Raw genomic sequence first — 25,830 nt, 5'->3', positions numbered from 1 at the left:
TATTCAGTATAAATTATAAACTTCATAAAAGCGATAGATTATTTCATGCTGTAATATTTATAAAAAAAGAACTTTTTAATTTTTTTTTTTGCAAAAAGCCTAAAAAGATGGGGGTTTGTTTTGACATTTTCATCCAATGGGGATTTGCATCAAAATAAGCCTTTGACCAGGCAAATAAAAATAGGGGCTTAATTATGCCTCTGCCTGATTTTCCTAGCAAAAAGACAATGAAATAGAAGAAATGGAAGAAATTATTTACTGTGCTGGAATAAGAGTGCTGGTACAGCACTCAAGGGAAAACAAAAGGTGGGTTTTAATCACTACGTAATGTTACCATGTTGGAAGCTGAGTAACGTGCTGCACCAGGTACTGTCGGTGTGTATTCCCTTAGCTCTCCACTCCTTCTTCCTCAACAAACTTGTGTCTTGCAGCTGAAAGCAAGACATGTAATTTGTGACCTTAATACATTTAAAATGCTTTGGGTTTTTTTGAAAAGCATTTATTGCCAAAATGACATGAGCCCACACCTCAGTGGATTTAAACTCCCATTAGAGACTGGAAATACATTTTGATATTAAAACAAATCAGGCTTTTTGTAACACAGCTATAGAATGCTGTTTGTTTAATTCTAACAATTTTGAAATCCAGTCAGTTCTGCTGTAGCACAGTTTGCAGGAAGCAATAGCTGGCAGTTGAGGTGTCACCAGCTGACTAACAGGAAGGCAATATCAGGAAAAATAATACATACTAGCCATTAAACAGATAATGCATTAAAAGGCACACAGTTGAGGCAATGTGTAGCCTGGGCACCCAAAGATGCAAGTTCCATTTATGTGAACTTACATGTGGCTCAAGCTCTTACAGGACAGGAGTTTAGACTTCCATTGCCATGTATGTAACAAATGTTAATTACTTACATGGCCTCTTCTGCACTCTCTCCTGCTACTACCGGTTGGTCTAAAGATGATTTGAGTACATCTGTGAGAGCTATAAGCTTACCCTGATCAAAAGAGACAAAAGCAGAGTAAGTCGTAATAAAATGGTCTTGCCCACTTTGTAAGCGATTATAAAAACCTTGCCCTATCATGATATTTTGAATAAAAACAAGGATTATTATAAAAAAATATTTATAGAGGGATGGATTTTTAAAAACAATTATAGGGCCAAATTTCCTACCTGCCAGCGTTAAGATAAAGATTCTCTAAAGAATGACTGAATTTTTTCTATGTGCACATACAACGGTTATAAACACCAAAACACCTGCAAAACTGCATCAGCACGCGGGTTAACAAATCCAATCACCTGCTTCCAACAACAGCGAGTATTTCAAAACAAGTCTAAAAGACAGATAATACAATTGGTCAGTTCATCCACTGGTACCCTCGGGAATAAAAAATCACTCCTGAAGCCAGTTACATTACTACTAGCTAGTAGTGTAAAAGTTTTATAGGATTCTGCTGCCTCATCTGCTGTGTGGAGATTAGATTAGCATCTACAGATAAAACAGGCATTTAAACTTTTCAACAGGCAGCTGTTATGCAGCAGGGTCCCATCAGGCTGTTTACAAAGGTTTGTAGTGATAGAATGTGGGGCAATGGGTATAAACTGGAGAGGCGCAGGTTTACACTAGACGAAAGGAAGAATTTCTTCACCATGAAGGTGGTGAGGCACTGGCACAGGTTGCCCAGGGAAGCTGTGGATGCCCCATCTCTGGAGGTGTTCAAGGCCAGGTTGGATGGGGCCTTGAGCAGCCTGATCTAGTGGGACGTGTCCCTGCCCATGGCAGGGGGCTTGGAACCGGATGATCTTTAAGGTCCCTACGAACCCAAACCATTCTATGATTCTATGAATTTATTATATTATTTTTATGAAAATTGTAGCATGTGGGGTTTTATAGTATTACAGATAATTTAGAGCAGTAAGTAAATTATGACCTTTTAGGAGGTGGTTTTGACCTACTAAGTAACTTTCAGCTCTGCACTTCTTTGTAGCAAGCTCCCTCAGTGGTCTTCCTCTTCTTCTACTTGAAACCTGTGAATTGTGCATCTGTTTTGGACTGCATATTGTATAGGACTGCATATTGTATATGGATTGTATAGGGATTACCTGTATCTTGTTATGTCAAACACTGAGAGCACTTGCAGCACTTCAATAAATGTTGCACACCAGTTTGAAATGACAGCGAGTTTCTATGCAGCATTGTATTGTTTCCAAGTTTGCGAAATTTCAAATATGATTTTCACTGTTCTGCTCCCATTCTTACGCTTTTATGTACACTCAGAAGATTTCAGAATAGCTTGAGCTATTACCGATTTGATCACATTGAAAATGCTGTCCTCAGTCAACACACAAACTTTTTTTTTATTTTACATTTAACAGTATCGCATGGTATCTGTTTCATCCTTTCCAAGGGGGCAGATAGTATTTCAGCATAAAAATGTTAATTCTCTGGGTTCACATTAGGTTGGGAGTTTACGTAAAACAATTGAGCAAAAAAGAACAAAAAAAGCTTTGTCATTCCTAAACATGTAGTCAAAAAAGCAGCTTTTCTCAGGACTGTTAATAGGGGATTAAAGAACAACAGAGCCGGGGCAGTGGCTAAGCAACTTCCCTTGGCTTCTCCAGGCTCTTAGACAGTAAGAGCTGCTGAGTAAATTCACTCTCCAAGAGTATTTTATTTATCTTTGCTCATTGGGAAAGTCTACATATGATTTTTGGAAGTTTTAAAATGATGCCATAATGCTGCTGTAGAAGAGGGTGGCAACAGTTCCTGAGGTCTGCCCAGCGCCTCTCCCAGAGGGTAGCCTGTAATTCCGAAACACAGTCAACGCATTAGGGTAGGCTTTTCAGAAAATACTTCTTTGCCTAATTAAAAAAATTATCTGCTGAATCCAAGAATGCTTGTCAGTTTAGAAGGAAAATGGAACATGGTTCTGTGCTGAAAAAAAACCCCTAATGAGACGGTGAGCATTCATCTCAGTAATTAATGTAGCTCTGTTTAATGCTTTCTTGTTTAAGGTGGCTTGATGCCTGCCTGCTGCTGTCAGAGACAAGTTGAATTCCCCATCTTGGTCATCAGCTTAAGTTTGGAAGCTAGATTATACCCTGATTTTTACTGTTCCGGTCTCACTGTCATTAGTGGGACCCTTCTCTACTACTAATGTCATGCTTCTGTGTGCCTTTGACAACATACTGGGTCAGGCCAGTATGGAGATAATTTTCTTCAGAGCAGCCCTTGCCATGTTTTGGGTTTATGACTGAACAGCGTTGGTAACACACCAGCGTTGTGGTGATTGCTGAGCAGTGCTTGTGCAGCATCAAGACTTTCACTTTTTCCTGCTCTGCCCGACCAGCAGGCAAAAGTGGGGTGGGGGCACAGCTGGCACAAACTGACCAGCAGGGATATTCCATACCGTATGTCATCAATTAAAGCTGAGGAGAGGTTTTCAGGGGGTTAGGGGCAACCATTGCGACTGGCCTGCTTATAGGAGTGGATTACCTTCCCATCACATGCCTCAGTTTTTTCTTTCCTTCATTTATTAAGCTGTGTATATCTCAACCCATGACTTTTCTCACTTTTGCCGCTCCTATTCTCTCCCCCAGCCCCAGTGGGGCAGTGAAAAGCAAGCAAAGAGGTATCTAAGGTCAAGCCCCACAGTCAACCATTCCACTGCTCTGGAAGATCATTCCAAGATTAGTATTTATTCTGTTTATTTATTAATCATTTTTGACAACAGTTCATGTCAGTACTTTAAATATTACACATCACAGTTAAGTACAGCTACATAAATTAATTACAAATCAGAACACATACACAGTATTACATCTTGAAAGATCTTAATGTTCAGATATTTCATGAAGCCAGGAGCCAGCTCAAACCTCCTAATCTATTGCACAAAAGTAGTCAAAAGTTCAGTGGCTTTAATTCACCCTCTCCCCACCTAATGCTACAAATTAGAACCCTAAAGGGCTGCAAATGACATGTGAGCACCCAGTAATAAGAATAACAAGACTTCAGGAACAAGGTCTTACAGCAAAGAGAGGTGTAAACTCTTCTGAGTAGAAAACGTTGTTCTTCAGAAGGGTGTGAACTTTCTGAAGTATTATGTATAGTTTACTGTAAGAATCTTACAATACATTGTACTGCTAAGGCAACATGTGCTGGATCAGTGGAAAACACTGAGAAGATTAAGTTCAGGGAAGCTTGCAGGTGCAACAGACCATCACCACCTCAGCTGCATCTAAATGCATCAGCCAAGGGCACTTGGTTAGTTAGGCACAAAGAGAGACACTCTGTGAATGAAAAAAAATCTACTCTGTGTTTTCCGGAGTCTGAACTTGCCGAACAGTGTGCCTTAATATGGTATTGAAAAACAGAGCGCTGGCATTACTGATCACAGGCAAATAGCGAAGGGAAGTGTTCAGCAGGTTCCTTAAGCAATCAGACATGTTCCAATTTTGGGCTGAGTCCCTGCTATCCCAAATTCAAATCAGATTGCTATTGTGCAAGCCTGCCACATACTCACTGCACTGAAGACCTGTTTCTCTTATGACTTCATTTAGAAACGTAGCCAAGATATTAGTAATCTCCAAGGGACTTCCAGTGAGAACAGTATCAGAACCATCTAAAAATCTGATTTTTTTTCCCCTACCATCGTGCAGAAGAGTAGTATATTAAATCAATTCCTCTGAACTCTTCACATTTTTTGTAAACATAGAATAACTAATTTAAAATATTGTGCATGTAAAAGGGAAACTATCTTTAAGTCCAACATACAACCACTTACACATACATTTAAACTATGTTCTATGTTATAGAGCATTATCACCTCTTGGGCACCTATTGTATTAAAATTTACTAGGTTACTGTCATGCAAATAAGACAGGTCATATATTAAAGTGGTTTAGCACCAGGAAGTTAGTAGCTTACCCTCAGCAACGTACCTACAGATAACTAGGCATAAGTAACATATTTTGCAATACAAGTGGAACTTTAAATGTTTTAAATGTTACTTGCAATTCTAGAAAAATGCATCTTTGAAATGAAAGCCTAGTTCCACAACAAATACTCACTTTGGTACCACATACATGCTGTTGGCAGTAACTTGTTGCCTTACTTGCAATACATTCTGCTGCTATAACCTGCCTTTTACTAGAAAAAGGTCTCTGCATGTGCGAGTTTGAGCATGTGTGTATTATGTATGCATTTATATACAAATATAAAATTAAAATGTATTGCCTTATTGTCTGAGAAGAATATGGACTCAAGTATCCAAATGGGAGAATTAAGTTGGCAGCTACAAATTCTGTGTGTATTTCCTCATAAGGAACTAAAGCTTTTTTTATCCTGGTGTATTACTGGCAACATCAAACCATGTAACCTTAAATCAGAGTTCAAAGACAAAGAACAAACTAGCTAGCCACACAAGGCGAAGAGTGCTTTCAACTGGCAGCATTTTCAGTTTGCAGTCGCTCAATCAGTTGTTCAGCCTATGAAAGAGAGAAAGTAATGCATTAACTAGACCGTGGACCTTCAGTTTACTGAAAATCCCATTTTAAAACAAGTAAGTGACAAAGCATTTACTTTCCATTTTTACAGACAGCATACAACAGAAGTAGAATGCAATTGCTTTAGACAGCAGACTCTTTTTCACAGTTTCCATCAAATGCCCATTAGGTGATCAGAAAAGGCAACACAACCTATAAAAGTCAGAAGTCATTTGAGCAAATAAATAGCAGATAAAGTAGTCTGGTTTTAAAGACCTCAGAAGACAGACAGCTCAGAAAAACCAAGCTCTGAGGCCTTGAATTCTTTGGGCGACGCTCCAGAACGGCGTGCTGTGGCCTCTCATCCCCTAAGCAGCGGCACGGCAGCCAGATATGTTACTGAGGATGGAGAGCATTCATGTATGTGGTTCGTGTCAGGAGATATACATCCATTTGGTTATGTGGACACATACTTTTCATTATATGCCTATTTATACACCTACACATAACTGGGACAGACGTATTTTGTATATGTAACAGCACCAGGCCTCAGAAAGGCTCAGGGCAGAAGGAATTCTGCCAGCATTGTTCTAGCAGGTCAAACTGGGCACATGGAGACTGACATGGGCTCTCCTGAAACAAATCAGTTTATTGTTAGCCTTTTTTTTTTTCCCAGTCCTACTGAATTAATTTTTCAATCTCAACTACTGCTTGAGGTTTCATTAAGATCTCCAAAGGAACCATGTTAAAAGGTGAAAAGCTTAATTCTGGCATATTTTAAACACACAGTAAAACTGAAATCAGCTGCTTTAGGTAGGAACAACTTAACAGAAGTTAGTAGCTGTTGCACTTTATTTGCAAATAAAGCTAGATAAAGCACAGAACAACTGAAAATGAAGCTATCTGAACCTTGCTTTGCATTCTTAAACAAATATCACGTTCAGGCTCTTATAACTTATAAAAAACCTGCAAAACCCCAAACCAACTCAAGAACTTCTTCCAACCTGACAAGGCAAAATATTTTTCTGAAGTACAACCATATTGGATAACCACACCTGGTACAGATCTCCCTCAGCAAATACAAGATAGTAAGCAGTAAAAATACACAGCTATACTTATTTGAGGGCCAAACATCTGTGCAACACTCTACAATATGGCAGAGAAACATCTGCTTTTTTTGAGCAATGCAAGACCTCTGCTGCTGATAAATAACAGGCTGTCTCTGTTCTTTAGATAAGATTGACCTTTTTCAGCATCTTTGTTTTGGGGCTGTGCAATGACACCAGGATGCTGCACCTACACGTCAAGGATGCATTCTTTCCTGCATCAAAGCAGTGAGAGTAAGTTTTAGTCCTTGAGAGAGATTTTCCAACAGCAATTTAGGCAGTGCCAGTTCAGTCTCACGGCTTTCCTCTACTGACATAAATCTGTACGAACAACACTTCCATAAAGCGGACACTTGTGTCAGTCTAAAGATGACAAGATGAGGAAAACCAAGAGTGGTTATTAATTGGTCACAGTTTTCACCTAAAGCGGATGAACCTGGGTACGTACCATGCACAGCCCACCGCACTTGAATATATCCTTTCAGATTAAAGAAGAAACACTTATAAAGTGTTCTCAGAAGCACATCACATTAACTGAAGCTACAGATTAGATCCACAACCACTGTGAAAGTTCTTGTCATTCCATTTCCCTCAATAAGTATAAACATTAAAGTTACATTTTACCATTAGATTTTCTCAAATACTTAATGCAAAATATAAATAAATAATAATTATAGCAATGACAAAAATAATTGCTCAAAGAATTATTGGAAATAGTTAAACGGTCAGAAAGACATCGCGTTTTCGGCTCGCAACTGAAAACCTACCAAATGGCTCACCTGAATTACACTTACCGTGATAAACCAGTAGGAATTGAGTCTGTACACGAGTCTAGATAAGAATCCTAGCTGACTGGCTGGGGCCAGGACATGAAGATGCAAGTGAGATATCGAGCAGAATGGAGGCCAGTGAAAACCCATTCTTCAGAAAAGGAAAACACGTAAACAAGTAAAAAATACTGGTGATGTTAATTCAGAAAGAAGTAAAACATTGCAAAGTATTTAACATGATCAAATGAATTCAGCTCTGAATTCACCACATTTTCCTTTTACATAAAGGCAGAAACAAAAATATGCCGTTTGTTTTCACTATGCTCTTGGGGAATTATTTCAGAAGCCCATTAACCTCCTCCTTCACATCTCTGCATTTAAGATACATTTTATTTTTTAAATCCAACCTTCGCAACAAAATGCATCTTAAATGTAGAAGATTTTTCAGCTGGAAAGCCAACTATCGCTAGATGAATGTAGTTCCTATTTATTTCAATCATGAAGGCTCAACATCCCCATACTCTACGCTATTTATGTTACAATTTACCTCAGCCATCAAGGGCACTGGCTTAAACTAAAGGGTGTAGCACTGAAATCAAATGAATATACATATGACTGAAACACAATGCAGCGCTCTGCTTGAGTAGGACACAGTCTACCCCTCTTCTGGAATCTAGAATTTAGAGTGTATTTTCATCATGTAACTAAAAAGCAGCCTTTCAGATCTGTTGTTTGACCTTCCTATCCCAAGATGTGGTCACAAAGCCACAGAGTTGGAACATAATCTACACTGGAAATTAATCACAAAAAATAAAAAGAGTTTATATTCAATGTCAGCATGTTCTACTTGAAGAGTCATGCAATAAGTGAATGCAGACCCAATTTCACTAGTAAATCATACTGTTGTTGCGACTGTCTCTAAAATAGCATTCTGAAAAGTAAAAAACATACTCAATAAACATAGAAGGTTTCCAGTGCATACCTTACATCACTCATGTCACTAAAATTATTTCTCTGGAGGACGGCTTTTCCAACTTCCATCATTCTCTTCACTATTAAACACAAATAAATTTAAGTTTAATATTTTACGCATCATATGTCACCAATTAATTTAAGAAAGACATTTTTCAGAATATTAACTTCAACAAAATGGGATCACAAACATGCCTTTTTTCAAAATACAAATAATGTAATGACTCATAATCAAACAAGATTGTCAAGATAGTGTTGTGCAATACCTGACAATAAAATTGCCACTGTTACCAATTTCTACACTGATGATGCTTTTAAGGTGTATTATTCTAAGAACTTTGGCCAAAGCCATACTATTGCCACACCCCTATTTAAAAAAAACCCAACAAATACTGATTGGTCAGAATGATGACGTTTACACTAATTCCAGTGTTGTATCTCTACAGAACTACAGGACTTTGATCTGTAGGTCCTCTGCAGCCTACGATAAGAAGTTTCCAAGATGAAGCATAAAAATAAATTAAAATAAAACTCTCAGTACTTATTACTAGGACAAAGTTTCATTACTGTATCACTGAGAAAAGAAACTACTCTAATACAAAAACTCAAAGCAAAAATCTAAGGAACTGTCTTGAAGCCAAACACATATGAAGCTGTTTCTGGAGAAAAGCACCCCATGTTTAGAAGAGAAATACAGGGATGCAAGATTTGCAACACACAACTATAACTCTTTTCTTGCATCACCTGTAAATTTCCCTAAGGTGGGATCTCTTCATGCATTTATGGTCACAGTTTCTTCTGTTACTCAATACACTTAGCTAGGCATTTATTGTGAAGCAAATTCCAGGACAAATTTTAAGGAAAAAAACCCCAATCAACAATAAATCATAGCTTCAATATTTTAGATTTTTTTCTTTTAAAAAATCATTGGAGTTTATCAGACCATCATTTCCCTCTTTCTTCTCTTACTCCCTTTTTTTCCTGAAAAATAAAGTAGCACTTATCTTAGAACATACATTTCACAAAATCCTGCTACAATTTTTCGTGCAATTTATAATTGCACATTTATCTAAGAAAACACAATGAAGCGTCACATAAATGCTTTAAAAAGAAAGCTGCAGTTCCAAAAACTTGCAGAAGCACCTACACTCCATGCAAACAAAAAAGATTTCATGCACCCGGGCAAGGTTTTTTCTAGAACCACACAGAAAAGTGTTCTAGAACAGCACACGAAGTTCCATGGAAGAACAAGTCCCCACCTACACTCACGTGTAGTGCCACGCTTAACATCCTCAACTAAATGGTGCTCAAAGGCATAATTCACTTGACGAGGAGACGTATTTAAGTCTGTGCAAAATTATTTTCCTTTAGGTTAAATCCGTGCTTACAGCCTTACCTACAGGTATGTGTTCTGCCTTCAGCGTTTTGCAGTTTCCCATGTGCTCCACCGGCACCACAAGATAGTGGTGGGGGGCACCAGGTCTGATATCTCTAAAGCAAACAAGGTCTTCATACTAAAAAGGGACGCAAAGATATTAAATTGATTAGGACAAGGATATTGGCAAAGAGTAGGTAACAAAGTCCACAACCCCATATCAGAGTGATACTTAATGTCATATTTGAAACAAGTAGCACAAATCTCAACATTTTGGGTCCAGCCTACGGGAAAGCTTGCAAGGACGATTGGTGCCCTCAGCCGACTTCGTGAGGTCAGGATTCCTCAGGGTCTGCTCTAAGGTTTGCAGTTCTTGTGTCAGCACTAAGGACGCCAAGATATATCCTTCCTGATGGATGTTTCTCCCCTCGCCCTGCTCGGGAGCCCAGGAGCCCGCAGGCCGCCCCAGCCTCCCGCAGCCCCGCACGGCGCACCCGGCACACAGACCGGCACAGGCACAGACGGCACCAACAGGCACACAGACACACATGCACACACGGACACAATCACACACAGATACACACGTGCACACAGACATATACACCAGCACACACACGTGTGCACACACAGACACACATGAACACACACACAGGCACATACATGCACAGACACAGAGACACACAGACAGGCAGAAGCACACGTGTACAGACAGACAGACAGACAGACACACACACGTGTAGACAGGCACAGATACAGACACACACACAGGCACCGACACAGTCACACACGCACAGACACAGAAGCACAGGCGGACAGGCACAGGCACGCGCCCCCCGGCCCGGGGCACCTGGCAGGGCAGCAGGGCGGTGCCGGGCTCCTGGCGCCGGGCGATCCTGCAGAACACACACCTCCCGTCGCCGCCGCTCGCGCTCTCGCCCCCCTCCCCCTCCGCCCCCCTCGCGGCCGCCGCGCCCGCCGCCCCCTCCCCGGACATATCCCCTCGCGCGCCCGCCCGCGCCGATGACGTCCGTGCGCGCGCCGCGCCCCGCCCCCTCGCTGCGCCGTCAGGGGGCGCGCGCGGCACGCGAGACTGACACACACACACACCCGCCCCCACCATCCTGCCCCGCCTCGCTCCTACCTTAAAGCCCATCCAGTTCCAATCCCCCTGCCATGGGCAGGGACACCTTCCGCTAGATCAGGCTGCCCGAGGCCCCATCCAACCTGGCCTTGAACACCTCCAGGGATGGGGCAGCCACAGCTTCCCTGGGCAACCTCTTCCCGTGTTTCACAGTCTTCATAGCACCAATTGCCTCCAGAGCTAACAGAGGCCAAGCGGTAGCTGACCTTCCATTTCTAAAAACATTTTCTTAATAATTGGTATTTTGAATCTCTCGCACTGTTCATTAGACTGGAGTTGCAGAGCTGCAGGATCCCTCACTACAGAATTTCAGTGTTCGCGTTCTTCATTCAGTGTTCACGTTCAGAAGGAGATGGACCTGTTGGAACGGGTCCAGAGGAGTCTACAAGGGTGACCAGAGGGCTGGAGCGCCTCCCGTAGGACAGGAGTAAGAGTTGGGGTTGTTCAGCCTGGAGAAGAGAAGGCTCCGGGAAGACCTTATAGTGACCTTCCAGTACCTGAAGGGGCTGCAAGAAAGCTGGAGAAGAACTGTTTACAAAGGCATATATTAATAAGACTAGGGGCAATGGGTATAAAGTGGAGAGGGGCAGATGTAGACCAGACATTAGGAGGAATTTCTTCACCATGAGAGTGGTGAGGCACTGGCACAGGTTGCCCAGAGAAGCTGTAGCTGCTCCATCCCTGGAGGTGTTCAAGGCGAGGTTGGATGGGGCCTTGGTCAGCCTGATCTAGTGGGAGGTGTCCCTGCTTATGGCAGGAGGGTTGGAACTGGATGATCTTTAAGGTCCCTTCCAAACCAAACTATTCTATGATTCATGCGGCCCAAATGGCACAAAGTACTTGTCCCACAGACAACAGGCCGTAGTGTTTCAAGAGGCAATGAGCTGTAAAATTTAGAATATGGTTTTCAAAAATGTGTTTCTTTCAGAACAAAAGCTGTGCTTGTACAGATAGGACATGGTTAGCAGCTCATTTTCCAACATTTGCCAGCCTGCAGACTGTGACGCAATCCCTTTGCTATGAGCTAATGTGCTCCTTTTCTCTGCTACAAACAGGCAAATGACATCTTGAGTTTACATCCCAGGATTATTCTGAAAGTAATTGGGTTTCACTTTGCTATGAAGCCAGCTTTGTATAAAACATCCAGTGCAAAAACTGCGCTGGTAGCCACTCCAAATCAAACATCTGCACTTACCTGGGTATTCACAAGCCTTATTGTGAGTGTGCGTTTCAACACTGTCTTGAATCAAAAATCTTTATCTCAGTACCACTAAACTATACATGCTTCATGTTCAAAGATCAAGCTTTTATCGTCCCTCTGAAAAATTACTAGTGGTGGTAATTTTCCCTCAATTTTCCTTTAAGAAAATTCTTATGCCATCTCACTCAAAACAAGGTTCACGGATAGCCTACTTGTTCCATTTCATGTGTAACTGTAGTTCATTTTTCAGTTAATGCCATCTCTGTCTACCATACAATCACTAAAAGCCAAGTATTAAGACCTTTTAAAATGTTGTATACCTTTGTCTTGCTTAGGCAGAAAGAAAGATACATCAACATTTCAGCAAGATAAAAAGGGTGCATACAAAAATGATGTACTCAGACTTCTGACATTTGGGAACGGGTTGGTCAAAAAAGATGAAGGAATACCTGTAATTCACCACAGCCGAGAGAAACAGTGAAAACTATTAGGTCAACTGTTTAATGGTATTTCTTAGCCCTTTGGCACAATCTGTTTTCCAGTGACCTCAAAACACGGCTTTATTTTAGGAGATGCCATGCCACACCTAAACCTCCCAACCCAGAAGCTCCCATTTCCTTAGCGATGTTTCTAAAATATGATATTGCCGGAATTCTCTTTTTGAGGGGAGGCATATGTATTTGTCAGCATAATCTGTAATTAAAGCTGCATCCTTTCATCTTTAAAATGTACTAAAATCTGTGGAAAAACAAGAAAAAAAAATCTGTAACAAGTTTCTGAATGCATAAATTCCTTTATTGAAAATATTGTGATAGCACTGCATTACATATATTCAATAATCATAGTTTCAATGGTCACAGAATTTTGATTGAACAACACTGTTTTGAATATAGACCACGGTGTTTAGATATGCTCTGACAAGGATAATATAATGGAGTAAGTTGTAGGTAGCAATAGTGAAATATATGCAAAATGTCGAACTTGGCTTGGGTTTTTTTAATTGTTAAGTGGTCTGCCACCTTTTAAGAGAGCAAACAGTATTCCTGGTATCTTCAAAGTGTTATGCTGTTAGCTACTTCCAAAATATTTTACAGCATCACCAATAAGAACTTTATTGCTGTAGTAGACCACATGTAGGGGAACTGTGAGAAGCTCAGATGCAGCGTGTTACAGGCCTATGGTATATAGCATTGGTTTTCAGACTGTGAAATTTCTGTGCAGGATTAAGATTTAGAAATGCTTTTGAAAGAAAGCCACTTGGCTGGTTTTTTGTTTTTATTTTTCTAGTCTATTAAAAAAAAAGGGAAGAACAGGAACTAGAGTTGTATTACTCAGTTAATAATATTCTAAAACTAGAGTGTACTGTTTAATGCATGAAAGCACCCTATCACTAATAAAGCCTGCCTTTCTCAGGACAATGACATATTCGATTTGAAGGGCAGGACAGCATCCTAATGTTGATTGGGTCTGGATTCTGTAAACAAAACCACAGAGTAATGGGAAAGCAGAATTCTTTAGCAAACAGTGAAGATTGGCAGTCCTCCATCATACTCTCCCTATTTACCAAAATTTCAGTTTTGTAACATGGAATCTTTTCTGTTCAGTGTTGAAGTGGGGTAGGGTAAAAGTATCCGATTATTTTCATGAAAAACAAAGAATAATATTTAGCTGTCTGGCAAATCCTAAGCCAGCCTGTTGCTTCAAGTCTGTTTTGGGAAGGAAATCATATATGTAATTACTAAAAAAACAACTATTACACTAACATGACCTGGCCTGTCAGAGAAATAGCATTCTTCTAAATCTCAATCGTATTTCTTCCTTAACAAAGCAGTTATTTGTAGAGAATTGCTCATAAAAGCACAGTGGGTGGCTTATTTTGAATTGTTTGGTGGTGATACAGAAAAACAACTCTCTCTTAGAAATGTCCTTCATAAACAGTCAAATAATACTAGGGCAGACGCTTGGATCATGCTGCCCCAATTCTGCTGACTGCAACAGAACTGATACAGTCTACACCAGGTGGCAGTTTGCCCAATGTCTCCATACACTGCCAAAATAATTATCTATTAGCAGGATGGCAGCAGAGTTAATAACAAGCACTATCCACCTTCTCCCTCATCTCAGAAAAAAAAAAATCAAAACAGAATTATGCACTCAAGTGTTTCTGCCAGAAAACAAACCCTCTAATTAGGGCAAAATGAAATGCAAATCTCATTTACAAAATAAAAATATAAAAAATTAACTTCAGAAATCAAATAAATTGATTCAGAATAAACATCAATGCATAAGAAACCTAGAAATTATTTATCAAATTGACATTTGAAACATTAAAAGAAAAAACAACTTTTAGCTAATACATTTACAAAAAAAAAATCTGCTATACAATAACAATAAATAAAAAGATTTAAAAAACATGTTCCCTTAAGTGCTGTGTACACCTATTTCTGATTCTTTTCCATGGCAAACAGTATGCTATAGATTTTGGTAAATTAACCTTTTATTTTTGGTTAGCATTTGTACGTTGAACATAAACACACATGGAATGTACTAGATAGTTACAGTTTTCCCACAGGATCTTTTTCACAGTTACAGAAAAAGTTTTCAACTTACACACCATGAATGTTTTCATAAGCATCATATGTTCCATGGAGGAGTGCTGGAGGAGGAAGTAAAAAACACTTCAGACTAATCTCTTACAGCCTCTCAAAACCAGCTCTGTTTTTTCTTGGGTTGGTTGTTTGGGTGGGTTTTTTTTTTTGCGTAGTCATGCTCTGGTACAAACTTGAGGGAAAAGCATGTAACGTGAGGCAGCCTGCACCTTCTAGTTAGCTTTTAAGTGCCTAATGGATTCCAGTCCTTAAGGCAGTCACTATTTCATTCAAATGTCCATACTTCTACATCTTGTATTATGAAATCTTCTTTTTTAGATAAGATGTCATTATTGAAGGTGCTGCAGGAGTTGCTTCGCCCGTGATACAAATCTGCATCTAACCATAAGCCAAACCGGCCACTAAAAAGGAAATACATGACAAATTTCAAGTTATATACAATAATAAATACACTGGAAGCTGCAGAAACAACCAGAGGAGTGGTAAGGATGAATCTAGGTAGTTCTGAGGACCTCAGACTCAATGTGAAGAGCTCAACCCAGGCAAAGCACTTGCCAAGAAACGCACAGAGCAGTCCCCTTGCTTTTGTTCACACCAGCGAGCCAGGCAGAGTGCAGGACGAGTGAGCGACCACAGCCCCCTGTGCCATTTTTCGCCTGTTTGCACTGCTGTGGCTGTGACTGACACCAGGGCACAGATGTCACGGTCCCTTCCCTGGCCGTTTGGGTATGAACAAGGCCCCTTCTGATTAAGGAGGAGGAAGAGAGGTGTTCATAAACTCCTGATGCAAAAACCATGCCCAGATGTCCCTGTGGTGCAGGCTGCAGTCAGCTTTAGTTCAAGCAGCCCTTGATTTCACAACCACTGTAGCTTTGAAAGTCCTGTCTGTATCCTTGCTCTGTGCAGCAACAGAACAATTTAATAAGTACCATGTGAAAAATCTTAGAAGTAGCTGATGGCAAAACTTGCCATTAGAGATTATCTGCCAGTGGCAAACTCGTTCAGCAGTGAGATGTGTTATCTACTCAAAACATCTGCTTTCTTTCTGATCTCAAAAAAACCAACTTGCCCAGCATCATTCACTCTGTTTAAGCTATGAAAATGCTCAGGGTCTATAACAGAAATCAAATTGCTGAGGTATCTGCCCTAAAGAGTTTACTAAAATAGGTTCAGCCATTTTACTGATTAGTTTATCTGGCAGCTACCATTGCACCTATTCTGATTTAGAAAAAAGAAGTTAGCTACACAATTTGAAAACCAAACATTGACTCACCCTCCACCTCCAAGCTCGAGGGAGCTGGTGTCTCCGTTGATGAAGTAGGTGTTCTCTCCACTCCATTTGAATACCTGAGGGGGAAAAATCCCAAATATATTCGGACCATGAGGATTCTTGTAAGGTATATCTACTAGGGATCAACTCTTAGCAGGTATTTTATGGTGTGGTTGTATTTTTTTTTCTTGAAGGGGCAGGGGGAAGAGGTAATAGGTAGAAAGTAAAGGAACAATACGTATTTGAAACTATGAACAATGCAGTCTAATCCTTTTTAAAATTCTGCTTGGATCTCTAAATCAACAGGTATTCCATTAAAAAGCAACAATATTTTCAATATTGAAAAATACATAAGCCATGAACATTAAGGGATATTTCAGTAGCACTCTTATCTCTCATTTCTGGCCACAGTGAACCTAAGCACATGTGAAATTATACCCTCCTTTTGGTATCACTGCCTTCCAAGGCAAGTCTTTGGCAGTTCACTCCTTACTTTTTTCTGCTTCCTCCCCTTCACTTCACTTAAAACCCTCTCCTCACCCTTGCAGACTGTCCTCTTCACTTCAGATACTTACAGGTACTTTTGCTTAAAGCATTGTATTGAAGCAATGAGTGATGAACTGCATTCATCAACAGCTGGCACATCTAAACTCCCACGTGTTGCCTTCATAAAAATCACATAAATGTTCATAAGTAGCACCTAAAAATATTATTTGAGAAAGTGAACACCCACTTACCTTGAAATTTGGACTGAATGTGTAGAGGAATGTTTCACCAGTGCCATAGTAATGGTCACTAAACCTGAAGGGATGCGTAGCATAAGCTCCAAATATCTGTTAGAATAAAGTCATTAAACTACATTTGAAGACAGTGCAAAAAAAAATCAAAAGAAAAAACCCTAAACATTAAAAAATACTTTCTAAAGAACAACTGAGCTGGTGTTTCATGTTAGAACCACCAACTACTGAAGTACTTCAGATGAACAAGTACTCCTGCAAATCTTTTTTATCCTGGAAGTTAAAAGCCAGATGACAACTGCAACAAGAATGCCAACTCGAGGAGAAGTACTAGATCTCCACAGAGGCATTATTTGAGACAGCTCATTAACTGAGATACTTAAGGAAGATACTTACATGGGCAGTGTTAGAACCAGCACCCATTGCAATTATGAAGCTAGGAAGTGTATTTCTCTTACTGCTGGTGTATGTTCCTGCCTATAATTATGTCTAGTTTAAACAGTAGAAAATATATAACATCAATGTCTTATTTTGGTATGATATCACTTTGTGGTATGACTAGCACTTCATAATGATCACTTTTTATAATGTTGCCCTTTCAATTCAATCCCCGCAGCACAAGCACTCCTTACCTGGTTGTCCATATCCTTGATCACAAGGAGAACTGGACTGTCAAGAGATGCTGATTTACGGTACAGAGTCTTCAGGCTAGTCCCGTGCTCCAGTGTACTGTACGCAAGCTGCCATGGATATCCCTGCACTCGTGCGGGCAAGCGCCGGGCAAGCTGGTCAATGAACAGGGCAAATGGTTACATATTCAACAAGTCTGGTCACAAACTGGTGTCCCAGACCACTCCCTTGCTGCAGGGGCTTCTGAGTCAAAAACCAAAAAATGCCTGTCAAAGGAGCAGCTGGTGCCAGCAGCTCAACATCTCTGCCACAGCTCTGAGCCCAACTGTCTGCATTCACATCACCCATGAAAGAGATTCCAAAACTAGCACACCCTCTCTGAACTCCGAAAGAGTTGCCAGTCCTCAGTATCATGGCTCAAACTCCAGAGTTGCAAAACATAAAAAGAAGCTTTCCAGGTGAGCCAGTGCTGCAGCAACCAGGACCTTGTGCAAGGACACTCCGATATACTAAGAACTTTCCAAACTCTTAAGAAGCATTGGCATTGCCTCCAGAAAGCTAAACGTCCCACACTTGACAGAGACAGCACCACAGCTAACAATGAAACCCAAGGTTTTTCTAGCCATACCTGCTCTATGTGCATGTTCTCCAGGAGGGCGCTGTGATGTTTTAAGACAGGCAAAGTATCATCGTCATCTTCTTCATGGTAACTGCAAACGCTCTTTCGTCGTTTTGCTTCTTCTACAGTAATGATCTGAGGCAAGATAACAAGTGTCCAGCTTAAGGAATAGCTCCTCAGCTGTCAACTCTCTGTTGAAGCAAATTAATTTAAAAGAAACATACTCTTCAGCTGCTACACTGTGGAGCAAAACCAGTGTATGGGATGGTTCTGTCAAGTACAGGAAGCCTTAACCGAATGGGGGACTTTTTAGTTGCAAGGTATCTTTGAGATAACATGGCCAGAATTGCTTCGCGCCCTGGTGACCTCCTACAGCCATAGAGTCCTTTGGGATTAATAAACACTGAGGTAACCAGATGACATCATGTGGTTGGTCTCAGACATACTTGGTTCCAAGTCAGAAGGCTAAAGTGTACCTACTTCTTCCAAAGCACACTACATGCATCTCAACTGGATGTCTTGTGAGAGTCTAAATAAGGAGGACACAGAAGCTTCTTTGTTTTCTCTCATGCAGCTAGTTGAGTAAATTAATTATGTTTTCAGGTGTTAATGGATGAGAGTATGAAAGTTTAAAATTTTGCTTCTCCTTTCTATTAAAACAGCAGCTTTTTCCTGGGTTTCTTTACTAACTCAGATGTGGTTTCATATATAGAAACTGAAATAGAATGAATACAGCAAAAATGTAAATCAACTTGGAACTGATATTTCAAAGTTCTGTCCCGTAGGAAAAGTATTGAGTAAGATTTGGATCATGTAATTTACAGAAGTTACTGAAAGTACTAATTTTAAGAGCCAAGGTCTTTATAAAATACTGTCTTAGCCAAAAATGATCAAACAGCTCTTTGGAAACTTGTATTTATTCCTTTGCTTAAGACTTTATAAAGAGAACACACTAATATTTTAAAGATGAGTCCATATAAATATTTCTAATGTCATGTTTAAACTTAAATAAAGAAAATAAAGCACATACTTCTCTCCATCAACTACAGTAAGCCACACTACCTTTTCCCACATAGCTGGAAACAAAATGAAAATGCGAGTCCATATGCTTAATTCTTGCCTATAAAAGGATTAATCAGCCTACAAGGTGCTGAGAAGGACAAGATGAACTCTGAACTGCCTGTGGCATAGGCAGCAAACTGGAGCCCAGACGTGGTGTGAGACAGGAACTCCCAGGCTGGCAGCACCCATGGTACCTGGAGCTCATCGCAGAGGGAAGGATGCTGCCTCGCCCCTTGGCAGCCGTGGCTTGGGTGTTCTGGCTCCCAACAAGCTGCTGCTGGGGTTCTCAGCCTCCTTGCTGGCAGAGAGCATCATCTGGCACAGCTGGAAGGCTGTTAACCCTTCAGTGCAGCTTGGGGCACTTAGTTAGCAAGAGAAGCCTCAGCTCTGCACAGCAGCAGGAGGTGAGATGAGCTTTAGCTGGGGCTCAGTCCTACCATGGCAAACAGGGAGCAACAGTGAGGGCTCAAGATATGGGGCTGATGAGAAAAGATTGGAGAAGCAAGGAGACCTAGCTACAAAATAACCAGGAGAGCTTCAACTGCCTTGAGCGTATCACCACAGAAGTCTTATCTTGGAGCAGAGAGCCACATGTCTTCCTGCAAAAACAAGCTTCCAAATGACTTTCACATTACACATGAATAAAGTTTTGCATAACTCCTCCGCACTTTCATGATCACTGCTTGAACCTGCAAAAGCTGTCAACAGTTGAGACAACTGCCAAGAAGCGCCTGGAGGTCCCACACACACCTGCCCCACAAGCAAGAAAGCAAATCCACTGGACTGACTCCAAGTACAGATTTAACCACACCACAAAGCAAAGGAGCAACTTTTCTTGAAGACCAGGAGACCTAAAGAGTTCACAGTGGTCAGGAGAAAGCCCTGAAATACCATCATGCCTTGCATCTCCAGTGGGATGTGAGCAACATATCTGCTGCACACATTCACATCCAGCCCGCATTCATATGCAGACAGCTGAGCCCAGGGCAGGCGGAGCCAGGGCATCCAGGCACTGGCACTCCAACACACACAGCAGGGTTAGGAAAAGAGGGCAGGAACACCACAAACAAAATCCAGCCTGCAGAATTAACGTCATTACGTGCCCCCCGTGCCCCTGCAATAACAAGCACTCCTGACTAATAATACTGGAAGGATGCACAGCTCCATCTTGCCCCATCAGACCAGGTTCAGTGAGATCTAGTCCTGGGTGTTGAGACTGAAAAGAATCTTATGCTGGATGAGGGCAGGTTTGCACTGCAAAATTAAGACCAATTTTTCTTTAAAAAAGCAACAAATTCTTGAAAGAAAATGGAACTTTCTGCTTTTATCCTTGTTCTTTTTCCACATCCTGAATGGTTTTTTTTTCCTTCCTTCCTTGGCCATTAATTTAACTTTTTTTTCTTTTAATGAATACCCTTTTCATCTTAAGTCAAAAGCACTCAACTCCTCTTTTGAAGCCTGTTTTCTAGTAATAATATCCTTCCACGAGAGGGAGGAAGGTATAACAGTAAATCAACCAGCAACAGGTATGTGTAGCAAAATGCAACCAAACTCATAGACACAGGCAGCCACAGAAAATCTGTTAACACAGCTGCAAATTGCAAATCGACTCTGAAGACCCTTCCCTTTGCATAGATATATAACTGAAGTGCACGTTTGAATGAAGTTCAGAGTCAACAATTGCAAAAAGAAGGGATTTGCAAGATCAGATATTCACAGAGCACCCAAAAGGAACAAAAGGACAGAGGGAATCAAGCACTACAGAAACTGGTTCTACAAAATCTTTTGAAGATTTTACAGGACTGAGAAAGCAGCACCTGGGGTGGAAATACCCTGCTAAATTTCACCTGAGTACAGAGCACACTTTTTACTAGGACAGAAGTGCTGTATCAGATCCAAGCTGTTTAAACAGGGACACAGTCAACATACCTCCACAAAAGGTTCCTCCTGGTCAGTTCTGGCACTGTAAAGAATTCGAATATTCAAAGGCATTTGTTTCCCTTTCATCATCTAGCACTTTATTTTGCAGTATGCACTACACTTCTGTGCTCTAGTAGCAAGAGCTCTAGTTCACAAGCGTGATAGACGGCTACTGCCTGTGGCACACTGTGATAAAACTGCTTATATGAGCATGCTTCTCCACGGTTACACTTTCGGTTTCCCCACAAGGGAGAGTGAAACGAGAGTAATTACGCCCAAATTTGGACTTTCAATAGAGATTTCCCGGCAGATCTACTTTAAATTTGTAAAGCCTGAATATATTACAAATAAAGCAGACACGCCTTTAGAAGCTCTTTCCAACTATTTCTTCTCCCAGTATATATTTAAATAAAACAATGAGAGGCAAGCTCCCAGTGTGGCCAGATCTCTCCCACCTCTGTTCTTTGGATCACTGGCCCTCTTCCTTCATTTTGGTGTTATGAAAATGGCATGCAAATAATATCTGAACAGTGAAATCTACTGCAATATATGACTACACTCAGTGCTGAGAAAAACAAGGAATAGAGAGTTATCTTGCAGTTCACAAAGCACCAACATTAAGAAACTACAGAACTGTAAAAACAAAAGCTATTTGGGATAAAACATGATGCTACTACATTTGAAATGACAAGCTCCACTCCCAAGCTCCACTTTTGAACAGGACAACTTACTTTAAAATGAATAATAAAGGGCAGTAGAATTTTTTTAAAAAAGTTTAGATTCAAGACAAATAATCAGATCCCTTCTTAAACCACCATCAATGTATTTCCTACTTATGGATTTATCTCTAATTTACCCCATATCTCTTTAATTTATCCCATATCCTTAGCACAGCTTCAGCGTTCAGAGATATCATTAAAAATGTGTTCAAGCATATTTCAATCAGAAACTAGGCTTTGTATCCACAGGAGAGAGATAGATAACAAACACAGGCATGCCAAGCAGTTTAAACAGATTGCAAAAGCTCCCACATGAAAAAGTCTAAGTCTGAGGATAAAACTTACCCATCTTACAACAATTCAAGCAGCACTGCTGCATGCACCTGAGAAGCAAGAGCCTGGCACACCACCACATACCAATCAACTTTAACCAGCACACAGGAGTCTGTGTTGGAGTTTATGTATACATACACATTTTGGAGATTTTACTTGGAGCATATAAACACAATACAAACTTAGCAATACTGACAACATGCATTTGTATAGTTTTGCAAAAAAGCTAACATCGCATAACCAAAATATTTGCACAACTTCTGCTGGTTGCACACCAGAGAGCTCCCAGTTGTTTGCCTTCTCTTTCTACACAGAAAAGAAAGGAGGGCTGAGGGAATACGAGCCCATTTGTGAGACAGATACAAGCCTTGAGGACACTTCCATGTGAAGCAGCAAGCATTACAAAGAAACACCATAAAAATCATCAAAAGAGCAAGTGCTGAGATTCTTAACAGAGGATGCACACTTGAGATGCACAAGCTTTATGTAAACACAGAAAGCACTCACCTCCCAGCTTTTAGTAGTGGGCTCACTGAAGAAGTTGTCTATCATGTCAAGCTCCTCCTTTTCCACCACAACAAAACCTTGTTCTTTGGCATCTTTCCCATATATTTCTGGTGACCACTGAACAAAAAATGTGTACAAGTGATCCACCCTGTGAACAGAAGAGAAGGGGACAGCCATTTTTCAGTGGTGCATGAATACAGCACAGTCATCTAGTACAGAGATTTTGCCCAATGACAAAGCAGTGACAACCACACAAATAGGACACTCACATAATTCCACCCCCACATATTACAGAAAGCAATAGCTCCCTTGACCTGGCAGCCTCAAGCACTTCAAGTTTCTCTGTTTTCACTCCCCACAATATATTTTTCTCCTCGTTTTGCTATACACACAGTCAAAGCATCATGGTAAAGCTAAGTGGCTAGTCTAATTCATATCGAGAAGTTGAACCGATTGGTATTGGGGTCATACTCAGAAAACTCCATAAAAATTCACTTATTTAGCCTGACCTCCTGTGTGCAACAAGCCATAAGAGATCACCACTGAAGTCTACACCACACTTCTAGCTGCCCTCTAAAAGTTAGTGACTAACTACAAGACTTCATTCTGTTAGCATAAGGAAAATAAGCAGTTACTGACAGCTTCACTAACGATAAAGTACCAGCACTTAAGATGGACATCCACAAGATGGATGTGCATGACAGCTATGCTAATTCACAATCAAAGTGAAATACTGGACAGCCTGATCTAGCGGGAGGTGTCCCTGTCCATGACAGGGGGGTGGAACTGGATGATCTTTAAGGTCCCTTCAAACCCAAACTATTCTACGATTCTGTATTTGGAGGGGCTTGGATCACTGTGGCCTCAAGAAATGTGGATCCAATTTCCACTGCCCTCAGAAAGAACAAAGGATTGACTTTGCTTCATCATGGAAATGTCCTCTTTAGAATGAAAGAGGAACAAATTAGTACAGCCATCAGGTTTTTTTCTCTTTTGCATATTTAGAAATGCTTCTGTGGTGCACGGCTAACAGACCTTCTAGCAAAGTTTAATTTTTATCAAATAAGAATTTTACCTGTGAAGAATTTTTAATATATACAACAAAATATGGTTTTAGTATAATTGTCCTAAACTTGTGAATACCTAACACTAGTTCCTGAGGCATCAGCAGCCTCCTTTTATTGAGAACAAGTAACCCAAATTTGTGTTTGGGTAGTTGGGGAGAATTTGTGCATCCTGTGATACATGTACAAATTCCAACTACAGCTCCTGGTCTAGAATCAGGAATTCATTCAGAGGAGTCCTAAGACTCTGCTACAACATGCTTCACTAGATGATGATGATCCTTCTTGAATCTCACGAATGATAAGTTATCGCAAGCCCTCACAGGCTTATATGAGCCTAGGTAGATTTATAGGAGTCCTCATTATAAGGTATTAAGCTATAGATACAAACAGGTTTTCATAGGTTTCATCTGCATAGTTTGATATCTTATTTATCAGGAGTACTCTATTTGTAGAAAGCTAATTCAAAAGAAGTCTAAATCTAAGCTTTATGCTACCTATGCCATTCCATTAATAAGAGCATGGAAGAGTGCTCCTTCAGCATCAGGACAATCTTAATCACCATCCATAATACAAAGCCCTCTGTAAGTGCCCAGAAGCATCACATAGGTAACGACTCCAGCTAGTTGTACTGCAAGTTCTTCAAGATCGCAGTTTCAGCTGTATTAACTACAGGTTGTTATGCATTAGATACTGGAGTCACAATCAAGGAACATTTTGCTCTACAAAAGGAAATCCTGCAGAAACAGTAACACACAACAAAGTAAAATTCATCCAGCTCCCTAACAAAAATAAATAAATCAGTGGTGCGGGAAGCTAAGACTGAAAGAGTGAAGCAAGGTTCAAGCCCTGTTACTTTTCCTCCTTGAAAATCTACCTACTCCTAAAAAAAAACTTCCAAACAACTTCCCTCTTAGCAGCACAATCTCAGTGCAAAGCCTTTTCCATCAACATTAATACAAAATATAAATTCAGAAACCAAACCTGCCTGCCAAATTTATATTACAGATAATCAATGAGGTTTACTTATTGACTGAGGAACTAGTCAATGCTAAGATGAGGAAATTATGTGTTAGGACACATGTTTATAAACAAAGAAATTCTGCATTACTATCTCTGTCCCAGAGTAAGGTATTTTCCTCTGCAAGACCCTGAGGGAATCTGTAAAGTAATTACTGACCTACCACTACTGTAGAGTGGAATCCTAGGTACCATTTAAATATGTAGTAAGAGCACACACGGACTTACCCTCTGATACTGTAAGCTATACCCATTACAAGACGTCTCACCAAAAAAGTCAGTCTCTCTGTAAGTGTCCAAAAGCATGGGTGCCTCTCTGCTCAGCTGAACCTGACGGGAAGCTGCTCTAGGCTGAGTAACCTGTATGTAAGGCAACTCAAGATGCTCATCTCCACTGTTACATACGAAGACGAGTGCCACAGTGATCAAGCGATCAAGCAGGCAGCACAAAGCAGCTATATAGTCACTGATTAACTCAGTGCAGTCACAGGGTGACACACACAAGGACAGCCGTGTAGGAAGAAAGAAGACCTACAACAGCCACAAAAGGCAAATGAGACTTAAGACTCATTGGCAGCCTTTATCAAGAATATCAGCTTAACAGTCTTTCTCTCTGTATTAATGACATTTCCATAGGCTTCTATTACCCCCCCAAAAATTTAAAGTTCTTGGAAGGCAAGTACGTGTCTCCTCACCCATCCCAGCTTTCCCACAGCCTGCCAAGGGCACGAAAGCAGCCATCTGCAGATCAAAGAGCAGCTCTGCTGGGAGTGGTGGGCTATGGGGTCCAGAATGAAAATGGAGCCATTTTCACAATTGGTCAGAGAAGCTATTTTAACAGTAAACACTGAGTCCGACGGAAAAATGTCACTGAACACAAATCAGAGGAAGGAAACCCATATGTGGTTGGTCTGTTTGTTTTTTTAAAAATATTATTTTAAATTATTTTAATTTTAATAATTAAAATTAATAATATTATTATTTTAAATATAACGATGCTGCACAAGCTACTGTGACTGCATTGTACAGAAAGGGATTCACTTATGCTGCTTTATGGCCCATGAGATGAGTGGCATTTTTGATGTTTTCATACATGAATATAAAAGGCATTCAATCTTTTTAACATTCAGTAAATTATTTTGATACACTGTATCAAAATTACATGGCAAAGCTATCCCAAATGCCTTCTGTCCATGCCACTCTCAAGGTGAGATGCAAGACTGGTAATTATGTGCTATGCAATACTAGTAGGAGGGAGATGATGCATTTTGCTTTGGGAAAGGCATCC

The 25,830-nt window shown here is 40.5% G+C and overlaps 2 protein-coding genes across 8 annotated transcripts in view; both read right to left on the bottom strand.

Annotated features, from left to right (window-relative positions):
* Window positions 1-3,714: 3,714 nt before the first annotated feature.
* HINT3 (histidine triad nucleotide binding protein 3) lies at window positions 3,715-10,704 on the bottom strand. The gene is made up of 5 exons (XM_009562905.2): window positions 10,558-10,704; window positions 9,732-9,849; window positions 8,346-8,415; window positions 7,388-7,514; window positions 3,715-5,490 (listed from the first exon to the last, which is right to left on the bottom strand). Exons 1-5 carry the CDS (start codon window positions 10,702-10,704, stop codon window positions 5,443-5,445), a joined length of 510 nt encoding a protein of 169 aa, XP_009561200.2. The 3' UTR covers window positions 3,715-5,442.
* Window positions 10,705-12,831: 2,127 nt separating this feature from the next.
* Window positions 12,832-25,830, bottom strand: part of NCOA7 (nuclear receptor coactivator 7) — an 85,094-nt gene continuing 72,095 nt past the window's right edge. For 6 of the 7 annotated variants that reach the window (XM_054062280.1, XM_054062279.1, XM_054062283.1 and 3 more), the window contains 6 exons: window positions 22,459-22,606; window positions 17,927-18,052; window positions 17,301-17,453; window positions 16,669-16,764; window positions 15,935-16,008; window positions 12,832-15,062 (listed from right to left, as the gene is read on the bottom strand). In XM_054062280.1, coding sequence (XP_053918255.1) covers window positions 14,927-15,062; window positions 15,935-16,008; window positions 16,669-16,764; window positions 17,301-17,453; window positions 17,927-18,052; window positions 22,459-22,606 — 733 coding nt within the window. In that variant the 3' untranslated portion in view covers window positions 12,832-14,926. Of the gene's footprint in view, window positions 15,063-15,934; window positions 16,009-16,668; window positions 16,765-17,300; window positions 17,454-17,926; window positions 18,053-20,908; window positions 22,402-22,458; window positions 22,607-25,830 lie in introns of those variants that run through there. The other variant, XM_054062285.1, reaches the window with a different exon arrangement.

This window comes from Cuculus canorus, chromosome 3 (assembly GCF_017976375.1).
Source record: "Cuculus canorus isolate bCucCan1 chromosome 3, bCucCan1.pri, whole genome shotgun sequence".
NCBI lineage: Eukaryota > Metazoa > Chordata > Aves > Cuculiformes > Cuculidae > Cuculus > Cuculus canorus.
The sequence above is the reverse complement of the archived record's forward strand: the minus strand, read 5'-3'. Positions and strand labels throughout refer to the sequence as shown.